This window comes from Scatophagus argus, chromosome 1 (assembly GCF_020382885.2).
Source record: "Scatophagus argus isolate fScaArg1 chromosome 1, fScaArg1.pri, whole genome shotgun sequence".
Classification (NCBI taxonomy): Eukaryota; Metazoa; Chordata; class Actinopteri; family Scatophagidae; genus Scatophagus; species Scatophagus argus.
Window position 1 is genome coordinate 25,230,742 of NC_058493.1, and position 25,835 is coordinate 25,256,576.

Sequence of the window (25,835 nt, forward strand, 5' to 3'; positions counted from 1 at the left end):
TAATTTCCACAATTGTCACAATTGTGTGGGGTTACAGAATATGTTGAAGTACCCTTAAAGCAGCCTGAATGGCTCGGAAAAAAATGTCATGCTGTGACCCGACTCATTTGTGTCAGATAATTATTCAACAAAGTCAACTTTTAAAATTATGTGAAGAATTTCCTTTTTGAAAAAACACAGATTTAATTGACCTCAGATGTCACTTCCTCACTAATAACCTCTTCTCATAGTGTTGGACATGTAATTCATATTCATAAGGTGTAAATCCTGATCGCTCTTTGCAACCTTTTCTCTGTTGATCACAAACATATTCACTCATTTCTTTCCCACAAAGAACCATTTATTCTTCACACATTTACTGAAAATTACAGTTTATTGAAAGGACACAGAAAGGTCAGATAACACAGATACATGTAGCTAAGAGTTACTACTCAGTGCATGGCACATTCTCAGGGAGACGACCCATTGTGAGTCTTTGGCTCTTTGCCTCTGGAGTGTTAAAGGCAGAAAGAGTGCTGAAATATTAAATGTTGAACAGTTGGCCAGCCAACTTGAGCCTCTGTATTTCAAAATGTGGAGGAGTAAATTAACCTTGCTACAATGAGTGACAAACAATATTCTAAGTTGGGTAGTAGTAGTAGTAGTAGTAGTAGTAGTAGTAATAGTAGTAGTTTTTTTATTTGTCAATTGATAAATCACAGGATACAGCTTCAGACCAAACCAGTGCAAAGGGATTTTTCTAGAAAGATCACACATTTAGAAAGCAGTGTCCTCACTCAGAATAAAACTCAGATAAGTAAACAACAAATAAACAATCATGAAACAAGTTACCAGTGCCATTGCTACCTTTAAAAAGAATTTCTAGAATGCATGCCATTTTACTATGGAGGTTTTCAGATGACAGTTTGAAACTTGTTGACAATTCCAGAGTCTCAGCTCTTGCAAACAATGCTGATATGTGTACATGTAGCTGTGTGTGTGTGTGTGTGTGTATATATATGTATGTGTGTGTTTGTGTGCATGTGGGCGCACATATGGTTTTTTGTGAGAGTGCGCAAGTGTGTGCTCTTATAAAGATCCTTCTGGCATTGCAGGAGCTCTGAATTGTGGATGATATGCCATCCGCTCAGTTGAATTCACGTGGCTTTGTCTTTTTGCTGCTGCCTCCCTCTGCCTCCTTGCTGTCGTCTGAGAGCTTTGTGTTGAATTTTCCAGTCTGCGCTTGGCTCTTTTGCTGTTTAGAAGGTTTAGAAGATAAAGATTCATAATGAGCAAGACTGACACAATAATATTCCACAGTAGGCATGTGGTGGTCCATAATCTGAGCGGGAAATGCTAAGTATCAGTAGGATGCAAGGGGGTGGAAAAATGCATTTTTGTTATTTAAAGATAATATTGATGGTTAGCTTTCTATTGCCATTACTACTGAGCATTATAATCAGTGTGTGTCCCACGCTGTTCACATTTTAGGGGCTGCTGCTTCAGATAATGCAGCCAAGGTGTTACCTTTGGAAGACTAAACCCTCTCATCCTCCCAAAACAGTAGATTTACACCGAACACTATGAAATGTTACACAGTTTACAGTGATTAAAGCGTAATTTAACACCCAGAACCCATGCGATAGATAGACAGATACTTTATTGATCCCGAGGGAAATTCAATATCCAATGTTGCTGACATCAAATTCAGAATAAGTTTATGCTTAGAAAAATCAATGAAGGTGATGAAATGAATATATTTCTTTGTACTGTTTTTTAAACAACTAGCGTCTCATCACATTCTGTTTTATTTATGTTTTAAACTGCATCCCAACATTTTTGGAATCAGGGTTCAAATTGGTGTTGAAACGCTGGCTTTGAAGGTGTAGCGTCTGCGGATTGTGGCACTGGTTCAAAGTCCTTCTGGTTTTTATTCTAGCTATCGAAAAATTAGTTACACTTGAGAATGAATGCAATTAACTACCTGGTGAGATGAAAAACCAACAATTTTCAGGTTTTGAAGATCCACTCTTAGCAGTCTGTGTACAGATCAGTGGCACACTGAAGCACGATACAGTTTAAGAATATGTGTGTGTGTGTGTGTGTGTGTTTTTGGGGTATATGTGCTATTTTCACAAATTCCCACTAACAACAAAAGAAAAAATTATTGGGCTGCCTTGCACTTCAATGTGCAATTTTCTTTGGAATTTGAATAATTTCAGTCATTTTTGGCAATGACATGTTTAAGCACTGCACACAGGCACTAGAAACCAACACCCCAAGGAAAGCGTCTGGTTTGTGTTTACCAATGTCACTTTGGAGAATGCCTTAAGGCTTGCTGGCTGCTTGCAAATTATTATAACATCACTCTGTGTGGCAGTGGGTTATGGTTTTGTCACCTGGCTTGAAGCAATACAAACAAAAAGAGGCGACAGGCACCTCTACATTTGTTGTATCACTTTCAAAGGAAAGTAAACTTTGAATTTGGCCATATAAATTGGCAGCTGCGTGATTATAAGATAATGAGTAGTCCATTTTCAACCCCAGTATGTAATGAGTTAGAGTGTGTGATCCATGGACTGAGATTACGTACTCAACGACTTCTGCTTTCATCTGAAGGGGGAAGCCATCTCTCACTTAATACACTCATGTGGCAGTTTGCCAACCTCTGTTGCCGCCCATTTTGATGTGGGTTTAGGGTTTTTCTTTTTTGTGTGTGTTATTTATCACAAGCAAAAACTCCCTTAAGAAAATCAAAAAAGGTTTTGTGCAAGGATGGATTTTTGTAAAAAACTTGAAACAGCTTTGTCAGTAGCAGCACTTCCAATAGGGACTTAAGCAGCAACGGTTGAGGGGACGGCTACAGTGTTGAATAAAGAAAAAAATAGAGTCTCTATAGAGAACCAAAATATTTTTGCACCAAGTTGCAAACATGTTAATTTCTGCCGTAAATCTAGGCATTTTTATTATGAGGGTCTATGGGGATTGACTTTCATTTGGAGCCAGGCTCACGTGGTCGCAGTTTTTGGCATTTCCACACTGGTTCCTTTTCTAAGCCCTGGAGACTGCCGCTTATTTGCAGTTGAAATGTGCACTATAAGAGAAGGACTGGCCTGCCTTACTCAGCAATACATCAAGGTGTTGGCAGGTGATTATTGATGTAGCTGTAAGCGTTAAATGTTGCTCATTTATATCTCCATATTCCTTTTCCTTGCCCTGTTTTATTGTGCATGAATATGTGGCTGAACAAATTAATAAACTGACTACACACAGCCCTGCTACACCAGTGGAGCTGAGGTGGAGCAGCTGAACAGTTTTAGGCTTCTGCAAACAACATTACAAAGAACCTGTCTTGGACATTACACATATTGAATTTCCCTCGGGATCAATAAAGTATCTATCTCTCTCTCTCTCTCTCTCTCTCCACCCTGATAAAGAAAGATCTGAAACAACTGTACTGCTTAAGGAATCTTGAGAAGGCTAAATAACTGGTAACATCACAAATGGGGATGGCTGGTACACAGCCCAAGACTGGAGGGCTCTGCAACATCTATCAATCTTTATCAATAATATCAGTGAGGTGAGGTGTCAGCACAGATTCCACAGGATGTGAAATGGGAACGCCAACCCCACCCTGTTCACCCTGCTGTCATCTGGCAAGAGATACAGAAGTATTCACTGCTGTAAGACTACAGAGTAGCTTCCTTTCTCAGGCAATGAAATCATCCTCCACACTCTACCATGAAAAGTATTTATTTTTATGAGCTCATATTCTCTTTCTTAGATTTATAAAAAGAGGCAGAATTCAGAATTCATTTTTTAAAAAATCTACAAAAGAATAAAGAGTTAATTTTTTTTATTATTTTTGAATAATAATTGATCATTTGAACAATACCATATCTAGTTCACTTGAGTTTATGTAGTTCTCCCTTATGTTTACCCATGTGACTTTACATTCCAAGCTGACCTGCCTCCACCCTCACATTTTTTTTATTTTTTTAATGAATTTGGCAATGTCCAAAACAAGCAATACTGGTGCCACTGTGCTCTGCTGTTTAATGAATTATTATGGTGTTATATTTTTGACTTTAATATGTTACTCTAAAAGAATCTTAATGATGTTATCTGGAAGCAGATACACCTAAAAAAGACGCTTCAGACTGCATACTATGGCTTTAAAAGCTTGAACAATTTATCAAGTCAGAACAATGTTTTCTTCCACAATGTTGCTGACATTATAGTTAATCTGGCTGAAAAATCAGTTGTGGATATGTGGGTTTGGTCTGTCAGACTGTCGACGTTGAGGCCACATCGATGCGAGCCTCTTTGTCTGATCAGTCTACTAGGAGAGACTGAGTGAATAGAGGAGGTCTTAATGTATAACATATCTCTCCTAGAAGTGCAGTTGTTCCTCTGTTTTATTTAAACCCATCTTTGTGTTGTACAAAAACACAACAGGTGCAAGACTAGAAGAATAGCCCTTTTCTCCAAAGGCATTTGAACACGGAGGAGGTGCCACTCAGTTTTCCCAGTCTTGAAGTCAATCGAACATGAGAACACCTAATGAAGGCAGAGTAGTGGCAGGAATAGATGGCACTTTAATGCAGATTGATCCACAGGGACCGAAATGCCAGTCATTTCTAATCAAATTGTTTACTACGCACACCATGGATGGCAAGTGCTGTGCATGAGGGACACCAACAGACAACAGGAAAAGAGAGTCGATTGTAGATTTAGTGCTGCAACACAACGTGAAATTTTCCTAATTAATGAGATGGAAAAAGAACACTGAAAGCAGTCTGAAAAGTCATTAACCCAACTGAGACAGTTACAAGTAATGTCTTTTTATTTGTCAACTTTACCAACTGTTCCTGAAAAACTGTTCTGTTAGTCCCGTGTCTTGTGTTTATACAGAGCGGCACAAATGCCGCTGCGAATGAACTGCTTTTGCCTTCAGTAACATGTTACATATTATGTAGAACGATTTCACTCCATTAAAATCTAAAACAGAATACCATTTTCTTGTACTGCCTTGAATCAGTAACACAGTCCACTCTTGTATTACATAAAAAAACAGTTGTCAGGCTCCCTCACTGAATATCTTTCTAGTACAAAACAAACCAGCGAAGTCAAATCTACCCATTTGTCGAGATCTCTTTTGAATTATTCTTGCATTCTTGTGCAAATAGTCTGTGTGTCTAAAAATGGATCGCTGCCACTTGGAATGCAAGACGGTTGCTCAGTTACACAGTATTGCACTGCACTGAAATGAGATGCATTGTTTTGCTGTACCATCTGCCACTGCCAAACAGGTGTGACTCAATTCAATAATGTGATGAGGGAGGCAGTAATGCATAGGCTTTGGCAGGGCATTGAATTTAACATACTATAGGTGACACCGGCACACTGAACATTAGCTTTGAGTAGATTGGTTGTCTTCTTTTACGAATGTGATGTAAATGAATTTATTTCCATCACTGTGCATCATCTGCTGTGCTTTGTTACACTTCCCTGTGTTGTGTTTTTGCACACAGTGAGCTGAATCTTTTCAGATTAGTAGTTGTCTTTTGTCACATTGAGCTGGTTACATCTGTTTAGCCTCTGTTTTCATTCTACGTCCTTTCAAACATGTAAATGTCTGACATGGCTTTTCAGGAAGAAAAGTATAATCATCAAATTAATAATCTTCATTTCACAACTTTGTCTATTGGAGATAGGGTGTCTCCTATTTCAAGTTCACTCTCAGAATTTGAGCACTGGAAGCTTTGAGTTTCCATATCACACTAGAGTATGCTGAATATTGGACCGGGATTGGCTTCCAAACCGTTTGTGATGATGATGCCTCTTAAAATCAGATTTTCAGAGAGCACAGAGAAAATGTACACTTTCAGCAATGAAATACCAAATCAGCCTTCCAGTGTCAAACTCACGCACACACATCATACTACAGTGAAGTGAGCATTCAGCTGCAGGAATAAGAAAAACACATTTATGACTGGAGGGAGGTTTTAAAAGACCAAAACCAACATTAACTTGACCCACTTGACTTTTTCTGAAGTCTGATACCTTATTCCTCTGTGCGATTAAACCTCCATTGTTGGACAAAAACATGTCAATCAGCCAAAAAGTTGTAGATGTTCCTCAATAACCATGAACCCACACAGCGTACTTTATTTTCAGTCTCTGATACATGTCATAGATGGTAAATTAAATTAATCCCCGGCTGAAAGTAGCCCCCAACAAATAGATTCTTTGTGTCTCTTTGAGTAGTGTTTGCTAAAATCTACAGTGGCCAGATTGTTTTTCCTTTCTTCTTTTTGAAAAAAAAGAAAAGAAAAGAAAAAAAAATTACTGAACTCTTCTTAAAAAAAATGAAACTTTATATTTGTGAGCTATTTTCATCTTTTTTGTCTTTATCAAGAACAAATGGGCTTGGGGCTCTATGCCAGAGACAGGGTAAGGAAGTTGGACAGACTAACTCAATGTTGGTTTTTGTCTTTTCATGGGATTTGTTGAAAATAAGAACAATATAGAAAAACACCATCCTAATTCTGTGAGACATTTCCCCTTATTAACTGATTCATGATGTCCTGTGGGGCCAAAGAAGAACAAGCATTCACTGCAGCAGCAAGAGTAAATCGTGAAATGTCTGAACGTGTTATGATTTCCATATAAATTCAAGTGAAGCTCACCTGCTGTGGCTCTGGTAGTTTTTTACTTTCCGGGGCTGATTCCTGTGTCTGATTCTGGAAGCAGTTGCCCCCGGCCTATAGGAGTAGAGGAAAAATATCTTGGTACAGAGTAGAGAGTACATGCTGGGAAGTTGTGTCAGCTTTCCAACACAATAGACACCCATATCGGTGACATTATTATGCCGTTTAGATTTTCATAGAAAAGCTGCAAGAAGTTTAACTGACTTCATCTGTAACCACAGAATCATCCAATTAATTTGCTCATCAAATTTATGACAGTAATTTAGGCAAACTGATTACATATGTACTGGATAAAACATGTTCTATTAATATTGTAGCAGTGTTTAATTTATTCGTAAAAACATGCAATTTGAAGATGTAACCTTGGGCTCTCGGATTGGATATTTTTCTGCATATTCTGACATTTTATACATTAACCGATCAGTCATCAAATAATCAATAGAGAGTATAATCATTACCTGGAGCCCTAAAGCATACATCACATCATATGGCTAATAGAAATGTCAATCATTTGCCTGCTGTGATGACCTGAAGCTATTTGGCACCCGTGCTGATAATATTGCACTCATGTAAGCTTTATACAATTACAAAATCTCTATTAATTACTCCTCTCTTATCTTATGAGGTAAATTGTGAATTACTTGCTTGAAGCACCTGCTGTACACAACAGTATTTGGAAGCATCCAACCTGATGAAGGACTTGTGATGAACGAAGTGCGTCCACCTCAGACCCAATGCATTTTATATGAAATATATATTTCAAACATTTCAGTATGACAGTCTACAAAAAGAAAAGCATTGATTAGACTGCAGCAAACCAATAATATTTTGTTTTTGGACTGAAGCACAGACTGCAAAGCAAGTGACGTTCACACAAACCGTCTCTCCTCATTTCCTCCCAGCCTATGGGGAGAAGAGGATGGGGGAGATGTGGTGGCATTCACAAGCACAAGCACAAGCAAAACACAATATTTGAGTCTCTGTATCAAATATGTCTCCTGTTATCTCTATCAGAATGTCTCTCCCTCTTGCTGCAGGATTTTTACAACCTTGTTGAAATTATATAATCAATTATAGGACACCAGTGAACACTGTTTTGGCACGATTTCATTAAAGAACAATCTTTTTGACATAGTTTCCACAGAGGGTAATTTCCTCTATGGGCGGTATACTTCCCTGTCTCTGATGGTCTATCAACTTACATCTGTAATAGTTCTTGATAGCCACTTGTCAGAAATCCTTATGGACCCTGTTCACACCCTCTGCTTTCTTCAAATCCTCTTCATTTTGACAGGGTTGGAGATACTCATCCACAGCCTCCCTGATAACTGACTGCTCACGTTTTTTTGGATTTTAGATAAGCAAGTCTGTGACTATAAGGTGCCGAAGTCCCTCACACACACAAAAAAAAATCTGGATAAGAGAGGTCTTCTCTTTTTCCTCCCTCAACAACTGCTTTCAAAGTGCCAGCAAGGCACTCATCCCCCTAAAATGTTCTAATGAAGATCCTCAGTGTAAAATCTATGTTTGCGCTGGCCAAGTGCAGTTTTGTGAGTGAAAACCTCTTTGAAGTGGCTGTGAACGTGTAAATTCCATCCTCACTGCAACTGCACTCAAAGCACATCCCTGGAACTACTGTTAGTGTGATTTAAGGCTGCTACAAACTATTATGTTCATTATTGATTGATCTTTTCAGAGCTCCAGGTGATGTCTTCAAATTGCTTGTTTCATCTGAATAACAGCCTCAAACTCAAACAGATTGAATTTAGCATGATAAAATTCAAAGAAAAGCAGCAAATCATCACATTTGAGAAGTTGGAACTCAAAAATTGGAACTAACAATTAATAGATAAGAACTTCTTTGTTGAGTGTGTTACAGCCCTGTGTGCCCATTGCTTGATTTGTGTGGCTGCAGTCATTGCAGGTACTGGAGGTGGGCGTGGTTGGGGGGATTAGCAGAATCCCAACACCTGAGCTCGTCAGCAGCACTGACACACCTGGACCAGCACACCGTTTGAATTCTCTCTATCGGTCTCTCCCTCCCTGAGACATCCGTTTGGCTTGTTTAGTCGTTGTTTGGTTTGTGTTGCTGCACAAGACAACACTGCACCTTCACATTTCTTCACTCAAGCCCTCAGCTGCACTGCTGAACTTCCTGATTACACACATGCCATCGTTAATTTAACTTCTCTGGTTGTTTGCATCTCCCTCTTTTGTCATAGCTGTGCTGCCCGGTTTGTGACAACTGACAATTAAGAATTTCTCCAAAACTGCTCCATCAAAAATGCTGTAAAAGAGTATATAATTATTCCGTGTGGCACACTCAAGGGTCCATGCCCTGTTGAGAACAAAGCATTTTATTCTTTTGTTTATTCTTTTGGGTTTAATCAATTAATCATTTAGTCTAAAAAAATGGGAACTAATGACAAATGCCCATCACAGTTTCCTCAAACAAGCAATTAGGAAATAATTTTGCATATACATACATACTAGTTTCATAGAAATTATATGATCGTTTGTTTTCAGCAACCAGTCTGATACACAGCAATATTTAATGTAAAAATTTCATATGAGAGAAACAGCAAATCATCACATTTAAGAAATTTGAAACGGGAAATTTCACATTTTGGACTGATGAATGACTTGATGAACTGAACGTGGATTAAAATATTTTGACGTTCAACAAGTACTGATTCAACAAAGTTGTAACTATAAGAGTTGAATTAAACAAAAACTGTAAAGCCAGTTGGAGCGCGTTTTCCAGTTAATGAACCTTAGGAAGACACTTGGAGCAAAAGCAGCTTGTTTGATTTTCTGCTGAGGGACTTAAGCATGAATTCAGTGAACAGATGAACCTCATGGATACGAACCCTCAGGTCACATAGGTCATTACAGTTTAATTACTCTAAAGGCTCACCTTTTCCATCTGACACTCTTTAACTCCACCACCCTCTCTGCTCATTACTCCAATGTTCACGGGTGATTTACTGGCTGCGACGATTCTCTGAACTTTAGAGATATCCTGCAGAAAAAGGAGAAAATTTCAAATCGGGGTAAAAAATAAAATTAATAAATGAATGGCTTGTTTATGCAGCAGTGGCTCTGAGGTTGCTGAAAAGGAATCAGCTCTGAGTCAAATCTTCATATTACCTATTTAAACTAATTCAGCTTATTTGTAGTAAATAAATTATGGCCGGAATGACTAGCTCATGACAGGCAGCAAGAAGGGCAAAAGAAACAGAGTCCTGATAAACTAAAAAGAGAGTTATTGAAATGCTAAAGCTTGGAGGTAACCTAGTAATTTTCAATGATCACATGTTTAATACAAATACCAAAAACGTTTTGGAGTCAGTTAATATTTTGTTTAATCTGTTGCAGCTCAAAACCAGACGTAACATCAGCACTACCAGACCAGCTGGTTCTAAGGTCAGGTTCAGAAAGTAGGCTTAAAATAAATCAAACGAGTCTCATCGAAAACCAAAACACAATTGATGTCCGTATTAACATACACAGAACAGGTCGGAGCATAATTCAGATTTAGTCAGATTTAGGATTTACCACTGAGAGAGCTGCATATGATGGGCAATGAGGTCCCGGTGAAGTGACCCCCTGCAGAAACAGCCAAAGCAATGTGTAGATAGCGAGAGGAAAACAAGATGGACAGTCAGAAATGAAGAGGTTTTCTCTGGAGGTAGCAGAGCAATCTATATCACTACAACCTGAAATGATGTCTGTATGAAAAAGCATGACTCTTGTGAGGTTTATGTGCTCTGAATCAGTGGCTTTAGATATGATATATTCTGGGGGTCACAAAATAGTAAATAAAAACTTTAGATTTCAGGAGGGTTACATGGCAGGATTCAGTCAACCTTTTTCATCACTTACTAGACGTTGTCATTTGAATACTGATGAGGTATTCAATCAGATTGGAACCTTTCAAGTCCCTGACAAGCTGCAAGCATCTTCACCAAGCAGTGTGTGTGTGTCTGTATTTACTTCTTATTGTCTCGATAAACCCTTAGTGTAGATTGAAATCAAATTCATAGCCCGTTTTGCATAATATTTCTGAACTGTGCTAGGAAAATTTTGTTATTCATGTGCACTTGCTGAAAGTAAGATATAAGCACTGAAAACATGTCCTGAAGGATGAAAGACCAACAGTAAACTTACAGGGCAGCAGAGCAACCTGGTGCCAGTTGTGCTGTGTCATCATTTACAGGTGTTGGGGTTATTTTTTTTGGAGACCACGTCAATAGGCATCACAAACACTCCCAAGAATCCACATTGAATCCATTGCTTGTTCTGTAATTTTAATTTAAAAACTAATGTACATCTCATGGTGTATCAGTCTTGAATCAATCTGTCTCCAAACTACACTGCGTGTGGTGGAGCCTTCTGATTGACCACCTTTCCTTCAGAAATTTTGACATTATTTAGGGGCAGCCCAAGTTCCTGCTCATGATGAGGTTCAAACTATTCACAACTTCAGCAATAGGCCACGGAAAAGTCAGCACCTTGTACTTGGAACTGTCTGTACTTGCTAACTGTACTGCTGATCCATAGGCGTTAATACCAAAACTCCACATCGGAAAGGCCAACCTGTCAACTGACATGTGTTTTGAAATAACTTGACATTTGCAAGCAGTGTAGAAAATGTGCATCGCTGACTTTTCCAACAGTTGCTTCTTCCTCTTTTTCTTTTAGACTTTTATATCATTCATGGACATTTTTTTATCCAGCATCAACTGGGCTGAATAAACTGAAAACTGTTTAAACCATTTCCATACACAATACTCGAAATAACTGAACAGTATAATGCAAAAGTAATATGAGAAATCTTGCTTGTGCCAGATACTGTTTTTTTCCAGCTGTCTTTCTAGTGAGCACCAAATAGTAACAGATAAGCCAGGCTTGTACAGCAGATAGTTCTCTGCTGCAGCCAATGTACTGCACAAGACTAGCTCATTGTACCTTCCTTAACTGGGTCAGAAACTGGTCTCTTGAGAGCATAAAGTAAGATGGTTCCAAGACGAACACAAGCAGTCTTAACCTGTCACTGTCAAACTCTATTCAGAGTTTGTCAGCTGAAACAACATGCTTTTAGGCAGGTTCAGTGGAACTGGCTTTACTTGCGGAAGCGACCACTTTTGGGCAAACATTTCATGCATTATTTCTTAACTTCTGACAGCATTCAACAAAATTTTTTTTCAAAACTGAATTTTACAGTACTGCAATGAGAGAAGTCAGTCTCCATAAGGCCAGCTGTCGTTTTGTAGAAACTAGATAAAGTGCTGAAACTGAGAACATTTATTATCAGAGAATTTTCTGTCATTATAGACTACATATAAGAACAAAATGTGAATAATGTGATATAATCAACAATAAGATTTCTCTTCTTGAAATACAAACATTTTCTTATCTGAAACCCTGCATTTTGCCTTTAACTGACAAACTGTAAAACTTTAATAATTAAGAAGATCTCAATTAAAAAGAGTTTTTCAGGAAATGATTCTTAATTGGACCCCTCAATGAGGGTTCTAACATTTGTTGAATGATGCAAAGCCTACCATTATACTACCATTCAAATTCAGCTGATAAATGTCTTCAGTGTACTTTTTCTTTTTTGCACTGTCAACCACCTACTATCTCCTCGCTTGCCAGAGATGAATAACCCGTCGATTTATATATACAAGGAAACAGTCATAATAGTAAGCGCCGAGAGCGGGGCAATGAAATGCCCGATTTCTTCTCCGGCACACTGCTCCGAGCACCTAAGACATCATCTCCCATTACTCTGATGAAAATTGCATGCTATCGGACCACAAGACTTGGCTCTATCCCCGAGACTGTTAAATATGAAGCAACTTCTACTCCAATCTTGCTGATCTCTGCATCCTCCCTGTAATGAATCTTTCACCAGCAAGAGGAGCTTTGTGTGTGTGTGTGTGTGTGTGTGTGTGTCTTATCTAGAACGCCTATCCAGAGCTTAAGGCCCATTCTGTTAACTCAGACTACAAGTGTGAAGCTCAGAATGATGTCGGTGAGTGCTTGAACAAACACTCCTGCACTTACCCACTTTGGATTTCAAAAATGTGGATTTTAGTCTAAGTGTTGTTGGGAAACTCAAATGTATGTTTGATCACCCAGTTAGTGAATAGAGTCTTCCTCCATATGCTAAAAGCTTTGGCGCGTTATTATTTCTTTCTAGATTGGTGGCAGTGCCATCATACCCTGCTGTGTACAAAATAATTGCCTTTTGATTACCAACAATAATTAGCATATGGTTAGCCATGCATTTTCAGAAATATTATCATGTCTAACTAAATGTGTTCAGCTACAATTCACTTATACAAATATGCCAGGTTCGAAACCACACAACAGAAACTAAAGAATGTAAGAATAACACCACTGAGTGCCTTCATGCTGTTAACAAGCTTAATGAGGAAGCCCACGTGGTCGTCAAAGAGCCAAGTTCTTGACATTTGCCGCTCTGTCAGCTGTGAGCTAGTTGGCTCTTTTATGCACGGTAAGTGCTATTGTGTGTGTGTGTTTTTTACTGCTTAATTTGAAATAAATTTGGCAGTGATTTAAATGAGATCTGACCCACCTCCACATGCACAGGCAGAGTGGACAGATGGAGCACCTCAGTAATCTTTACAGTGAGGGCGCACTCAGATTTATCAGACAGCCCGTCAAAGTGTACAGCAGCTACAGGAGATAATGGACCTAGCGACTGCTCACAAGTGGAGGGCTGCTATTTGTATGCTAATGAAGTGGGAAGTATAAACTTCATTAGCATAGAAAAATCAACCCACACCTCGAGTTTCCTTTACTTGTCTTTTCTTTTGTGAGAAGCTTATTTTGCCCATGTGCTTTCATTTATTTCCCTCACAGTAACAAAAGAAAGATGACGTGGAAAATGCAGACCAGTAAAAATGGGATCATCTTGCTTTGCTCCAAACAGCAACAAGAGTTTAAATACAGACAGAAAGTGTCAATTACAGAGTATTGTTTTGCGTGATGCCACTGCAGAAGGACAGTGAAGACACTGATGGGGATGGTGGTACTGAAGCATGATAATAAAAACAAAACAAAACAAAAAAAAAATCTTTAAGTGGCAAGTCAAATCTCTTAGGGACCCACGAAAGAGATACAGAGTAAATTGTGACTGCTTTGAGGAGAGAAAAGCCTCTTAAAGACAGAACTGCTCACCAGGATCATGGCAGATAAGGCACTGCGATGGTGTGGCCGACTTTTTGATTTCAAAGTGACTGCAGCGACTGCTGTTCAGAAATCTGAACTAACCGAATCTCTGATTGAGGTTGGCATGACTGTTTGGGCGAAAGGAAAAATAACCGTAGGTGCTATGAAGTACATTTTCCAGAAACAAAAACCGATGTATATATTCTGCTTCATTTCAGTTCTATTTTTCTTGCATGTCCAAGTAAAAATGTTGTATTGGCAGTTTTTGAAGAACAAAGGGACGTTGACTGGGAAAACACTTGACATTAGTCCTAAAATGTCAAAGTGTTCCGCTAACAGAACAAGAAGCAGTATCTACACTGGAGGCATGATGCTATTTTTACAGTGAATCCTCTTGGCAGTCATCTGTTTTTTACTCTTAAAAGGGATTACCTCCTGAGCCTTTAGTTGAGTGCACTGTGACCTTGACTTTGAAAAGCTACAAAAAAAAAAGACTGTGTCACATTGAGATAATAATTTCATAAAGAACTAATTTTAAGTCCAATATACCAAAACACCCATAGTGCTCAAAAGTAATTGGGCTCTGCTTCCAAAGCTGCCATATCATGGAATATAAAGGCTGAATTATTTAGATTGCTGTTTGATTAAGACATGTTATTATTCTGAACAAACATTGGAATTGTGTTTGCACGACTGTTATATTTGGTAATAATTATTTCCTGGACTGTTTCTCTCTGGAGCGTGATAGTCAGGGCATCATATTGACAAATAGCCACTTAAAAAGGAGACAATAATCGGCCAACACTTAAATTCATATTGCAGATAGTGCATTATGTGCGCTCTGATGTGCAGTGAGGTGAACATTTTAGCACCAAGTTATATTCCATGATGTCACCAAGCTGGGAGTTACAGTGTGAAATGAATTTCAATTTGAATGTGTTTACACAGAGAGGAGAGGAAAAAAAAAACAGCAGCCTGCTTTATCTTATCTAGAAAGTCAGAGAGAAAATTATACTCCATCATTACAAAGGCAAATCCCAAATCCAATGTGCTTTCCATTTTCACTTTACAAAACAAACTTATCTTATTTTCATCCTGTGACATTGTAACTTCTGTGTATAGCTGGGGTCACGGACAAACTGACCGGACCCTGTGAGGCAAAGTCAGCGCTGTGGGCCTTTTCATTTCAGACTCTGACACGTCAGAGCAGGGAGCACAGGTGTAATTAATAAGATTAATAAGGGCTGCACTCCACTAAGCTCTGCCTGTCCCAGGGTGCTACTGTTTTGCATGTTGGCTCTCGCTGACATGAAGCACTTCAATAGGATTGAGCCACCGCTAATTGTATCAATGAGACCTGTGCTTTTCCTGCTATGACAAGTCAAAATGTCTGCTGTGAAAGCAGGCCCATTGGTCATGCTTCAGGTGCTATGAAATGGCTGTAGAAAGTTATTCTGCACTCAGCCTGCAGTGTTTATCCAAGGCCGCAATAAATGAAGCTGCCTTGGAAAAGGAAAAAAAAAAGTTCTAACACTGCAATCAACCATGATTATAACATGTACCCATGGCACAAAATGTGTTGCTCTGAATATGCTGATTACAGCCGCAGCAAATGTTCACCACTAACGTCATTACTTAGTAAGATAACAGTGTTGTTAATTCAACTATAATTGTACCACTGAAGTTTAAAATTTACTTTGAGACTTTAAAACAGTTAGGGGTGGGTGTAATTTCTTGATTAACCCATCCTAAGCAAGGTGGGTAAAAAGTAGGTTGTCATGGCGATTTATGTTGCATGTCTAAACCGCTCCAAGCAGGTTATCTTCATGATTAACTAAATTGTACTCTATGTTCATTCACATCCTTCTGCTACCCCGGCTGGGTAAGTTAGAGTAGGCTAAGCGTCATCATTTCATTGCCATAAAGATCCACCACTCATAAGTCAGTGTAGACTGAGTGCTTTATGCTTACCATGAAAAAAATGGAAAAAAAGTATATATTTTGCATATGCAAAGTCAGATTTTAAAGCTATTCATTTGGCAGTTTAATGTTAAGGGTGTATTTTGCTAATTACAACTTGAACATTAACAAACTGATAAAAAAAAAGTAATTATTCAAATGTAATAAGCACAGGTCTATGATTTTGTTACCAGAATTGCATACCAAAAAGAAATTATAATTGTCATGTGAATTGTTGTTCGTATAGCTTAGAAACTGCTGCATGGTGTAATAAAAAAAGATAATGAACATAATGAATGTCACATTGATTAATTTATTTACTGAAGCTAATTATTTTCTTGGCAATATGTGTGAGAGATAAAAGAGGTATTTTTTGTAAGGTATGCATAAGCTGATGTGAATGCAGAGCACATGTCGAAGTCTTACAGTGAGACATTCTGTTAGTTCGTGGACAGAAGGACCTCATCTGCAGTTTATATGTGGTATACTGAGCATATCACACAACCTTTTCATTACACATACAGCAAAAAGGTTGGATTTTACACAGCGACTCAGGCCTTCTTTAAGATAAACGTTAAATCAGATGGAGCTGAGTGGAAGACTGAATTACCTTGGCATGTGGCTGCTGAAAGGTGACTCTGGAGCTGTTGATGAGTGATGAGTATCTGAACAAGTGGGTGGAGGAGGTGGGAAATCTGTGAGTGCTGCTGGGCTGGTTGTGCAGGACAGCTGAGAAGCAGATGTGAACTGTGTCCTTCAGTGCCTTTAACTGAGACTCCTGTACCCAAACAAGATTACACACAAGAAGATTTCTGAGTCCCATCATCCTTCTTTCCATCCAACCACACGAGAAACTTGCTTAAGCATTAAAACCAAGGGGGCTGTGCTTTAAAGTGTCTTTAGAAAAGCTTCGAGGCATCATTATGCAAGACATGAGGCGGAACTCAGCGGGGTCATAAAAGAGAAAGAGTGTTCAAAAGATCATTTACTTTGGGATCGATAATAATAATGGACAGAATGATTGGTTTAATTTTTTTACGAGAGCCTCTGATGTCAAACCTCATGAGGTGAGCACCAGAATTACCTGTTTTCCTAATCAGCACTTTTCTCTCTACCCATTTTTAACTCATCTAGCATGCCCCCAGTGACAGTGTGTCAATACTTACATATAAAAATAACATTAAAGCTCATAAATTAAAGCGGCTGCATGTGCTCAACCTGCTGAAGCAGAACATTTTGAAAACACATCCTCAGTAAAGAAAAAATTGCCATGAAGATATTTATTTTGGGTAATCTTGCCTTTACATTCAATCTCCATCCTCTAAACTACACCCTCTGAAACAGGGATTTATAAGCACCAATATTACTACACATTAAATCATTAAGATGCCATTTCTCTATTCAGTGTTTGACGTTGCAGGGTTAAATGGGTCGGACAAGACAGAAAAATAAGTTAAAGGTTGTGCAACCTACAAAGGTTACAAAAGTATCACAAATACAGCAGGAACATTAAAGAATCATTGGTAGCTCCAACCCATAATTCACCTTATCCAGTGCAGTCTTCTCCAGTTCTTCTTTAGCTATGGTTAACTTGTGCTCCAAGTCCATTAGCTGCTGCCCCTGCAGAAAGACATGACTGTGAATCAGCTGAAGCCTTTTTGTTCGGCGCAAACAAAGCATTTCTCCATCCCCACATCGTCTCCCTGGCACCGTCAATAACACAAATCGATAGCACGAAGAATTGAGACTCCTCTTTATTATTTTGCCAATCATCACTTTTGTTCTGAGTTTTTAAAATCTGTATCATGACACACACACATCCATGCACATTGATCGAGCATTAAACTTCGTACGTTATAGGCTTTTAGCACTCGGTGAATCCCTCATGTTCTTAAACAGGAGGGTACTGGGATCTCATAAACCTTCATAATCATAGCTGCATTTTATTGATACATTCTCAGTTTGATTTTGGTACTAAAATGCTTTGGTGAATAATACCTCTGCTCTATTTCGTGGAACACAGGCGAGTGCAGAATCCAGAGGGCATAAGGAATCAGATAAGCATGGCTTCATTCAAAGCCACATTAAAAAAAGATCACATTTGTCCCATAGAGAAAAGAAAGGTTTAATCTTGACAGTTATAAGAGCAGACCCTCTGAAACCATCGGTCCCTTTAATGAGCATCATTGCTAGAGTTGAATCCCTCAGCTGAACAAAACACACAACAAGGCTTTTTTTGTTTCAGTAAATGAGTCAATCTTACTCCATATGAGGATCAACACACTTCCCTCTGAGGAGTCTTTTATTATTGATAAATGCATCAGTAAGAAGAAAAGAAACCTATATTGGGTTAATTTGCATGCAGTCTGTGGAAAACCGGCCTTGGTGGTGAACTTTTATTGGGTCTTTTACTGGCCTCTCAAAATGATAAACGGCATGGGCTCACATTCTGAAAAACCCAAGGCCAGCTAACCCAACAAACAGCACCCACAATGTCCGGAAAATCCTGCATGAAATTTCAGAGAATGGTGATGAGGCTGATTGATGGTCTCTGTTGAGTTTTATAGACTTATGCAGTACCTCGGACACAGTGTGACACAGTGGGGACACTTGGCATGTTTGCCGATTTCATCTCGATTTCTGCCAGGAAAGTGGTAATTTCAGTGATGAACACGTCTGTCACTTCTACCGCTCAGCTGGGCAGCTGAAATGATGTTTAAGTTTTCCCTGACAGATGAGTCACACGGTGACAGTCAAGGACAGAGCAACATACACCATTGTGGACTTTCAAAGAAGTCGAAGAATCTGATCTGTCTCACAGAAGGAGTTCTGGAGAATTGCACAAAGCCATTTGCTGGGCTGTGCTCAAGAGGGAATCCAAAGGCAACAAAGGCAAAGTTTGAGGAACAGCCCTTTAATCATGGACACAAAGTTTGTATGTATCTGTGGCAAATGGCAAATAAAAGTATTCACCAGTATGTATTTGAATCATTTTTAAATGGCATACTGAAGGGCTCTGATAAAAGACAGTCCAATTTCAAATAGACTGGTGACAGATTTCTGGCTGTTTGCCATACAGTTAATGGAAGAGTACATTGTAATATGATGTTACAATCTGCCAGAAGTATAAATTTAAATAGTGTCCTCCAGAGCAACAACACAAAATATTGCACTTCAAGCTGCCCAAAATGTTTCTGTATGTTTGGGTTGGATCCAGAAAAAAAAAACAAAAAAAAAAAACATACTGCAAAACAACACCAAGCCAAGTGCTGAAAGTAAGAAAGTGTGGGACTGAATAATCATGAGCATACAGAAAAAAGGCAGCCTGCCCTGAGTTTGTCTTCAAAAGGATCTGAAGACTCTGAGTGTTCCTAAGTTCATGCATGCGACTGTGCAGCATTATAGCAGAGAGCCATTACGTCCATCACACAGAGCATCATCAGTGGATATTCCTCTGAGGACTGTGGGCAAATGGCCAGCGACCCAGAAATGCTGACTTTAGGGGTTAGTGCCTCCAAGTCTAAAGCTCCATATTTCTCTGCTGAGTCCATTATAGAGGTGTGGGGTCAGTGGGGTCAGTGCGGTACTAGCCGCTCTTCTAGACGAAGCATGCAACTACATCAGGCCGTCATTTTTTCTTTTCAGTGGGTTTTTTTAATAAGCTGAAGGAGAAACAGCTCTAGGGGTACATTTTAAAAGTAGACTGATGGAGAGAAGAAGATGTGAAGGCTGGAATACGACTGCCAAAAATATTGTCTCGTCGGGAAGGTACAGTCAGTTCCTCTGAAGGCTTTAATGCTGTGGCTGAGCAAGCGAAGGGGAACCTGTCTGTGCGTAGTGTTTACAGTTAAGTACTGGGGCTGCATGGTTTGGATTCACAGAGTTGGCCCTCTTTCTAAGTTGACCTTCAAATCTGAGGGCTATTAACCAAAAACTCTCCAGTAAGGAAAACTCTGACAATACCGGCGTCCGGTACATTAGGCGCACTATGTCCTCATTTAGTGAGTCAGGATTATTTTATATTGTCAAAAGAGTACCCCTTTCTTTACCCCTTCCATAGTTTCACAATTCTTTTCTATTTTTCTTATTGTCAACCCTAAGAAAGACTGAATGGTTCCCAAGTTAAAATAATTAAGTTTTGAGGTTTCTTGATTGTGTTCTGTGTCTTCACACGTTGTAGTGTTTTTGTATACAGTGACAATGTGCTGCACAATGTAGTTTGACATGGTGCAACAGCCATCATGACCAATTCAACTGCCTCCCGGTCAAGGTGCCTTGATTGACATCTCCCTGTGAGGCTGATGACATTTCTGTATCTTGAGCGACTCTTTTCCACTTCCTGCACCCTCAGCCCCTGCTGGGCTTTTGATCACAGCATATGTGGAATACAGATGAGTTTTCAGCAAAAGCCAGAGGGCACGGGTGTGTGTGTGTGTGTGTGTGTTGGGGGGGGCGGGGTCAGAGGTGGGTCAGAGGAACATGATGCATATCCCTCTGACCTTTCCATCAAAAAGCAGATTGATTGTCACATCCCAAAGATCACTATTTTTACAAGAAAAGAGTATGATCAAATTAGCCTTATCCTTCTGCAACTGTAAATCACCAAAGCCTATAATGTTTTAAAGGTCTACGTGAGATGTTTGGTGACATTGAGCAATGAAGTTATGTTGTGTGAGTGACTGATGCAATTTAGAGACAACGATTTACGAGCAGTGACACCAAGCAAACAAGTCAATGCATCCATCATTCACAGGCTAGAAATAGAACAGGGAACAGGACATCCAGGGACAATATATTCAGGTGTTGGGCTTGAAGCATAAAATTCACTTTGTGAGGATTTAGTTCTTTTTTTATCCATTTATGTTTGACACAGCTCTAGGAATGATGGGTCTGAAAGATCAAAAACATACATTTAAGAAATGGGATTATGGGCCACCGTGGCAGAAATGTCGACTGACATTTTAACACTGCAAACAAGGCCTGAAAGGTCAGTCCATGTACAAGTAAATGCCAATAAATATTGCGTAAGCACTCACATAAGATTAGCCCTTGTGATACAATGGGCAGTGGAGGAAGCAGAACAGTTTTTTGTTAGCCACTGTTTATATTGTGGCTGCACAGGAAGTATGTGAGAAGGAAACAAATTTCAGATCCCCTGTATGGTAACCAGTGAATTGTAGCAATACATGGTGTCATCTGTAATTTGTCTTGAAGATTCCCTTGTATGATCTAATGCATAATTCAGCATCAGCTTCACCCACTACTGTCCACATCATTTATCCACATGCCTCCCATGATTGAGAAGGATGGGATGGATCTTTCAGAGGAGAAAACAGAGGACACGACATAACAGTATGTGGCCGAGGGATGGCCAATTGACGTTGCAGGCTGCTGACTGGGAGGTACTTTGTAATTGCAGCCTGAATTAATTGGAGTACCTCCCGTGATGGGATCATCCTTTCTAGGTGGCCTAAAGTACCAGTTTACCCCTGGTCTGGAGCTACAATAAAGCCACCCCCCTTCAGTTTGAACTTACCTTAAAAATTAAATCCTTTTTCCCGTACCGCAGTTCTTTCAGTTGAGCCTGGATTTTTTTGGACTGCAAGGGGAAGATAAGGAAATAAGTGTTAGCTTATTCAAATAGCGAAATTGGTTTTAGATCACGTAGCAGGATTCTGCCAGCTGCAGCAGAAGACTCCTTTGTGAGTGTTCCCTGGGCAAAGCTCTGGCTTAAAAGAAGGCTCTGGCGAGAGGAAGAAAATATCAAATCTCCCCTTCACTGAACTGCATAGTCCACACAATGATGCAGTCGTGCGCTGGCTTCTTGCCCACTGTCTAAACCTGAATTCTCCCTCCCACTACACACATTACTGCCACCATCACCACACACATGCAGGTTCCTAGGTTACAACAGACTCCCTCTTGTCATTGGTAAACAGCACACACACACAGAACAGATCTTTACTGCCACCCCCAAACAGACACAGTGACCAGCTCTGCCTGACATTCACTCTGCTGCTCCACATCAGTGGGCACAGAGGCTGACTCCTAGATAGCCTGATACACAGCCGCCCTCAAAGCTGCTCATGATGTGAGCAGGAACACTGAAAGCCTCCACATGGGACTCAGCAGCAGCAATTCTGAGGGTTTTTCAGTGTCTTCGCTGAGGCTACAAGATGTTTTTACAATAATTTCAATACCACGGGTTGAGTAGTCTTGCAAGACTGTAAAAACTGTGATTAATTGGTATGCAAATAAAATTGCCTTGAGCCCAGCAAAGCTTATGTGTTAAATTAGACTGATAGGTCAGTGCATCATATTAAAGATCACTAATAACTAATACATATATGTAAATTTATTTATGTGTAAATAACATGTCAGTTAATATGTGTAAATTAGCTGCTATAACTATAAATAAAAATGAAATGCAACACATTTTAGGGGAAACAGACTGAAAGTCACGTGTTTTATGTGCATCATGGTTTATTAATTCAGGACACATTTCAGGACACTGAGGAGAGGATGATGTGGGTTGATGATTAGACAGTAACTCATAGCATGAAACAAACACAATGTAAATATCATATTTGCTCTGTTTGATGTTTGACTGGATCACCTTTAATTGAACTATTTTGTAATTAGCCAGCACTTCTTCTACAATGGATCAAAGGCACCTGGCTGGAGAATTGGTCCCACACTTTTGGAAAATCCAGTTAAATCTTGAGTTACATTCAGATAGAAACTTGACTTATATGTCTTCATTCCACCTATCTATAACTCCTTCTATCTACTGTATGTTTCTCTCTATCCATTTGTCAATCTCCGTAAACCTCTCTACGAATCGCTCTATTCTTCCTTAACACAGGCAGTAAACATGTGACATGGAGTCTAATCTTTCACCGAAGCACACGATGCTGAAGGACAAATTCACTTCAAAGGGTTTTGTGTATTTGACAAGCACCTGTGCCTTTTTCTTTAATATGAGAATCCTTATCTTGTTATTCCTCTTCCCACAGAGCTTCCACGTCCCAAGACACCCATCTCTGTCATGTGTAACTGGATTCAAAAATTGCATCCTGGGGCTCCTCATAATAAATTGTAAGGTTGAATAAACAGCTAACTTTAAAACTCACACAGGGCGAGTCATATTTTTGATTTGAGATTGTTACCTCTGTTTTTCTGCAGCTCAGGCCATAAAATTAAATGTTAGCAAATTAATTTTATTTGTACTAGTTAAGTGGAGCTTTTTAGATACTTGTTGGTAATAGAATGAATCATATAAAGAGGCTACAGAGTCACACACGCTGTGGAGTGTTATAAATGCAAATATCTGAATCTCTAAATGTGCTGAGCCCTTAGAACTGCCAAAGCACTGGTCTATTATTTACTCAGAATAAGCCATGTGAGCTGTCTCCTCGGGCCAGGAGAATCACAGCAGCATCTCTGCCTTGTTGTTCCTGATGGTTCAAATCATGTAAGGGTGGGACCCGCATTTCAAACAGTTACGAACTAAACAAAACACGGTGACACAGGATTTTATAAGCTTGTTGCTCTTTATCAGCTCTAACCAACCGTTTCCAAATATTCAAGAAACATATCACCGTGAGTCATCTCCTACTGAGAATGTAGACAAAACTGTTAAATTTAACCAACAATATACACGTAAATACGTACAAGTGTGCCTTCAACGCCTGTTTCCCGCTAGTTGCATTATCAATTTGTTGTTAAGAAGACGACCAGGAAAATAAAGGATGCTAGTCTGCCAGATTCCAGTGAGATTTGGACATTTGTGAGTCTGTGTTTATAGGTTGTCAGTATACTGATGTCTTTCTGTTCATCTTTTACCATTGCACAGTGGTTGTTAGTGCTTTATTTCAAGAAGGACAAGAATTGGCTTATATTGTTCCTGAAAAACACAGAAAACAGAACATTGGCTTAGATTTAGTAAAGAATAGATCTGTTTTAAGGTCAGTGTCCTCAACTCAGAGTGCGATAAATCCTCTGTGAGAGAACAGCACAAATGCTCTACTTCACATAAAAGCAGATACAAAGGGGTGGCATAACAACACAGGGTGATGGTAGGTGTATAAAAGTGTCGAGACAATGTGAGTATGTATCTGTACGTGCACTCACAGCAGGAGCAGCACCACAGATCTGCTGTCTCCTTCCCTGTTTAAACAGATTGCCCTATTTGTGAAGAGTGTTTGATTGGCTGCAGGCTGAGGCAGACCAATGACTGGCTGGCAGCCAAAACGTACTGAGTGAAGTTCAGATTTTATTTCAATCATTTCTGTCAGGGTAATCTGATTTATCCTATATAGATAGTGAATGAATCAGAACAGTGCAGTAATACATCTGTTTTATTTAAAGCTGCTCTTGTATGGTCTTTGTGCACATACCTAATTGTGTATTGAGTGTATATCACTAAAGCTGGGAGCACACAACATCTCCCAGAACAACGCACTCTCAAAGCAGCCAAATATCAAACATTCTTACATGGAGAAACTCTGCTTTGATTTCTTATGTCTAATATTACATGACATGCAGACATATCCAGCATGTCATCTCGTTGCTGCTTCCTGATAGGACAGAAAAACTCTCTCGTTCATCTTCTCTGGTTCACATCAAGTCCACACCTGATTATACATCTCCAATCAAAAACCTACTGATAACATGACTAGTGCTGCAGCTAACGCAGAAACACAACAATGTTTACCTTTGGATACTCTTACTTTAGTGAAATCATATGCAGAACAAAGAAACAAATGGAAATGTTTGGATAACTTTATTAGTGCAAGAATAAAATTCTCTCTCTCTCTCTCTCTCTCACTCACACACACACACACACACACACACACACACACACACACACACACACACACACACACACACACAGACACAGACACAAACACACCAGTAAAGACAAATGAGATCCATTTCCCAGATCATTAATCACCACAAAATATACAGGATGACAATAGCATGCTGGTCCATTCAAAAAGCCATGTAGAATTAATTACATGGGGCCTTTCACCTTGAAATCAGTCATTACAGAAAATCCTCCTAAATCCAGTGTATATTTTATCTGCATAAGGTTACTAGACGCATCCATTAAATCCTGATGCAAGAAGGAAGTGTAATAACAAAGCTGAAGTACATCAACATTATTCATCAAAACGATGACCATGCAGCGACACCATAACTTTGACAGATTTGAAAACAGGTAATAAATTCATGATCCTGAGAAAAAGATGTGAAGCATATTAAATGGGATCTCTAACACCATGTGCTGCTCACCTACATGGAATGGTTTTAACCTTGACTCCGGTGTCCTGAGCTTTCAGACATTTCCCCTGAGGACATCACCGTCTGGTTCACAAAGGTTACATGACATTTTTCCAACGAACCGGATAAGCAGCAAAAATAGCCAGATATGTATGGCAGGCAGCAGTATCATCACCAGCAGCAGTAGCAAACTGATCAGCTGCAGAGGCCTGGTAATTTCCTTTCTAATTTAAATGTACTGTTGAATTGCTGTTTGTGATTGGTGAAGTGAACAAACACACGGCTGAGTCAGGCCAGTAACTACTGAGTTTCCTGACTGAACTTCGCTGGACTTATCTCTGTGATACATTTTTCTTAGTCACGCTACACTGAAATGATAAGAAACTTTTTTAGGCCTGTTAACCCTCATAGCAACGATGATTTTTCCCAAATGCATGAGATGATTTTGAACTACGTGACTGATTGAATTAGCAGCTTGACCACTTGCAGAGCTCCATACAAACAATGGGAAATGATAACTAGTGCAAGTGGAAAACAAATCCTCTTAAATTCCAGTACGCCCCATATTGACATGCTGCTGTGTATGTTGGCTTAAATCACTAAGTGTTACATTCTGAATTTCTAAAGTGACTAAAATATACTAGGAGGTACTGCAGATGTTCTACAACATAAATTCATGTTAAGAGTAAAAAACAA

At 39.3% G+C, this 25,835-nt stretch overlaps 1 protein-coding gene across 1 annotated transcript in view; it reads right to left on the reverse strand.

The window, feature by feature from the left end:
- Positions 1–230: 230 nt before the first annotated feature.
- Positions 231–25,835, reverse strand: part of luzp2 (leucine zipper protein 2) — a 127,617-nt gene continuing 102,012 nt past the window's right edge. Inside the window, exons 7-12 of the mRNA XM_046394645.1 lie at positions 21,391–21,453; positions 17,400–17,474; positions 16,465–16,632; positions 9,610–9,714; positions 6,672–6,746; positions 231–1,234 (exon numbers count right to left, since the gene is read on the reverse strand). Coding sequence (XP_046250601.1) covers positions 1,127–1,234; positions 6,672–6,746; positions 9,610–9,714; positions 16,465–16,632; positions 17,400–17,474; positions 21,391–21,453 — 594 coding nt within the window. The 3' untranslated portion in view covers positions 231–1,126. The remainder of the gene's footprint in view (positions 1,235–6,671; positions 6,747–9,609; positions 9,715–16,464; positions 16,633–17,399; positions 17,475–21,390; positions 21,454–25,835) is intronic.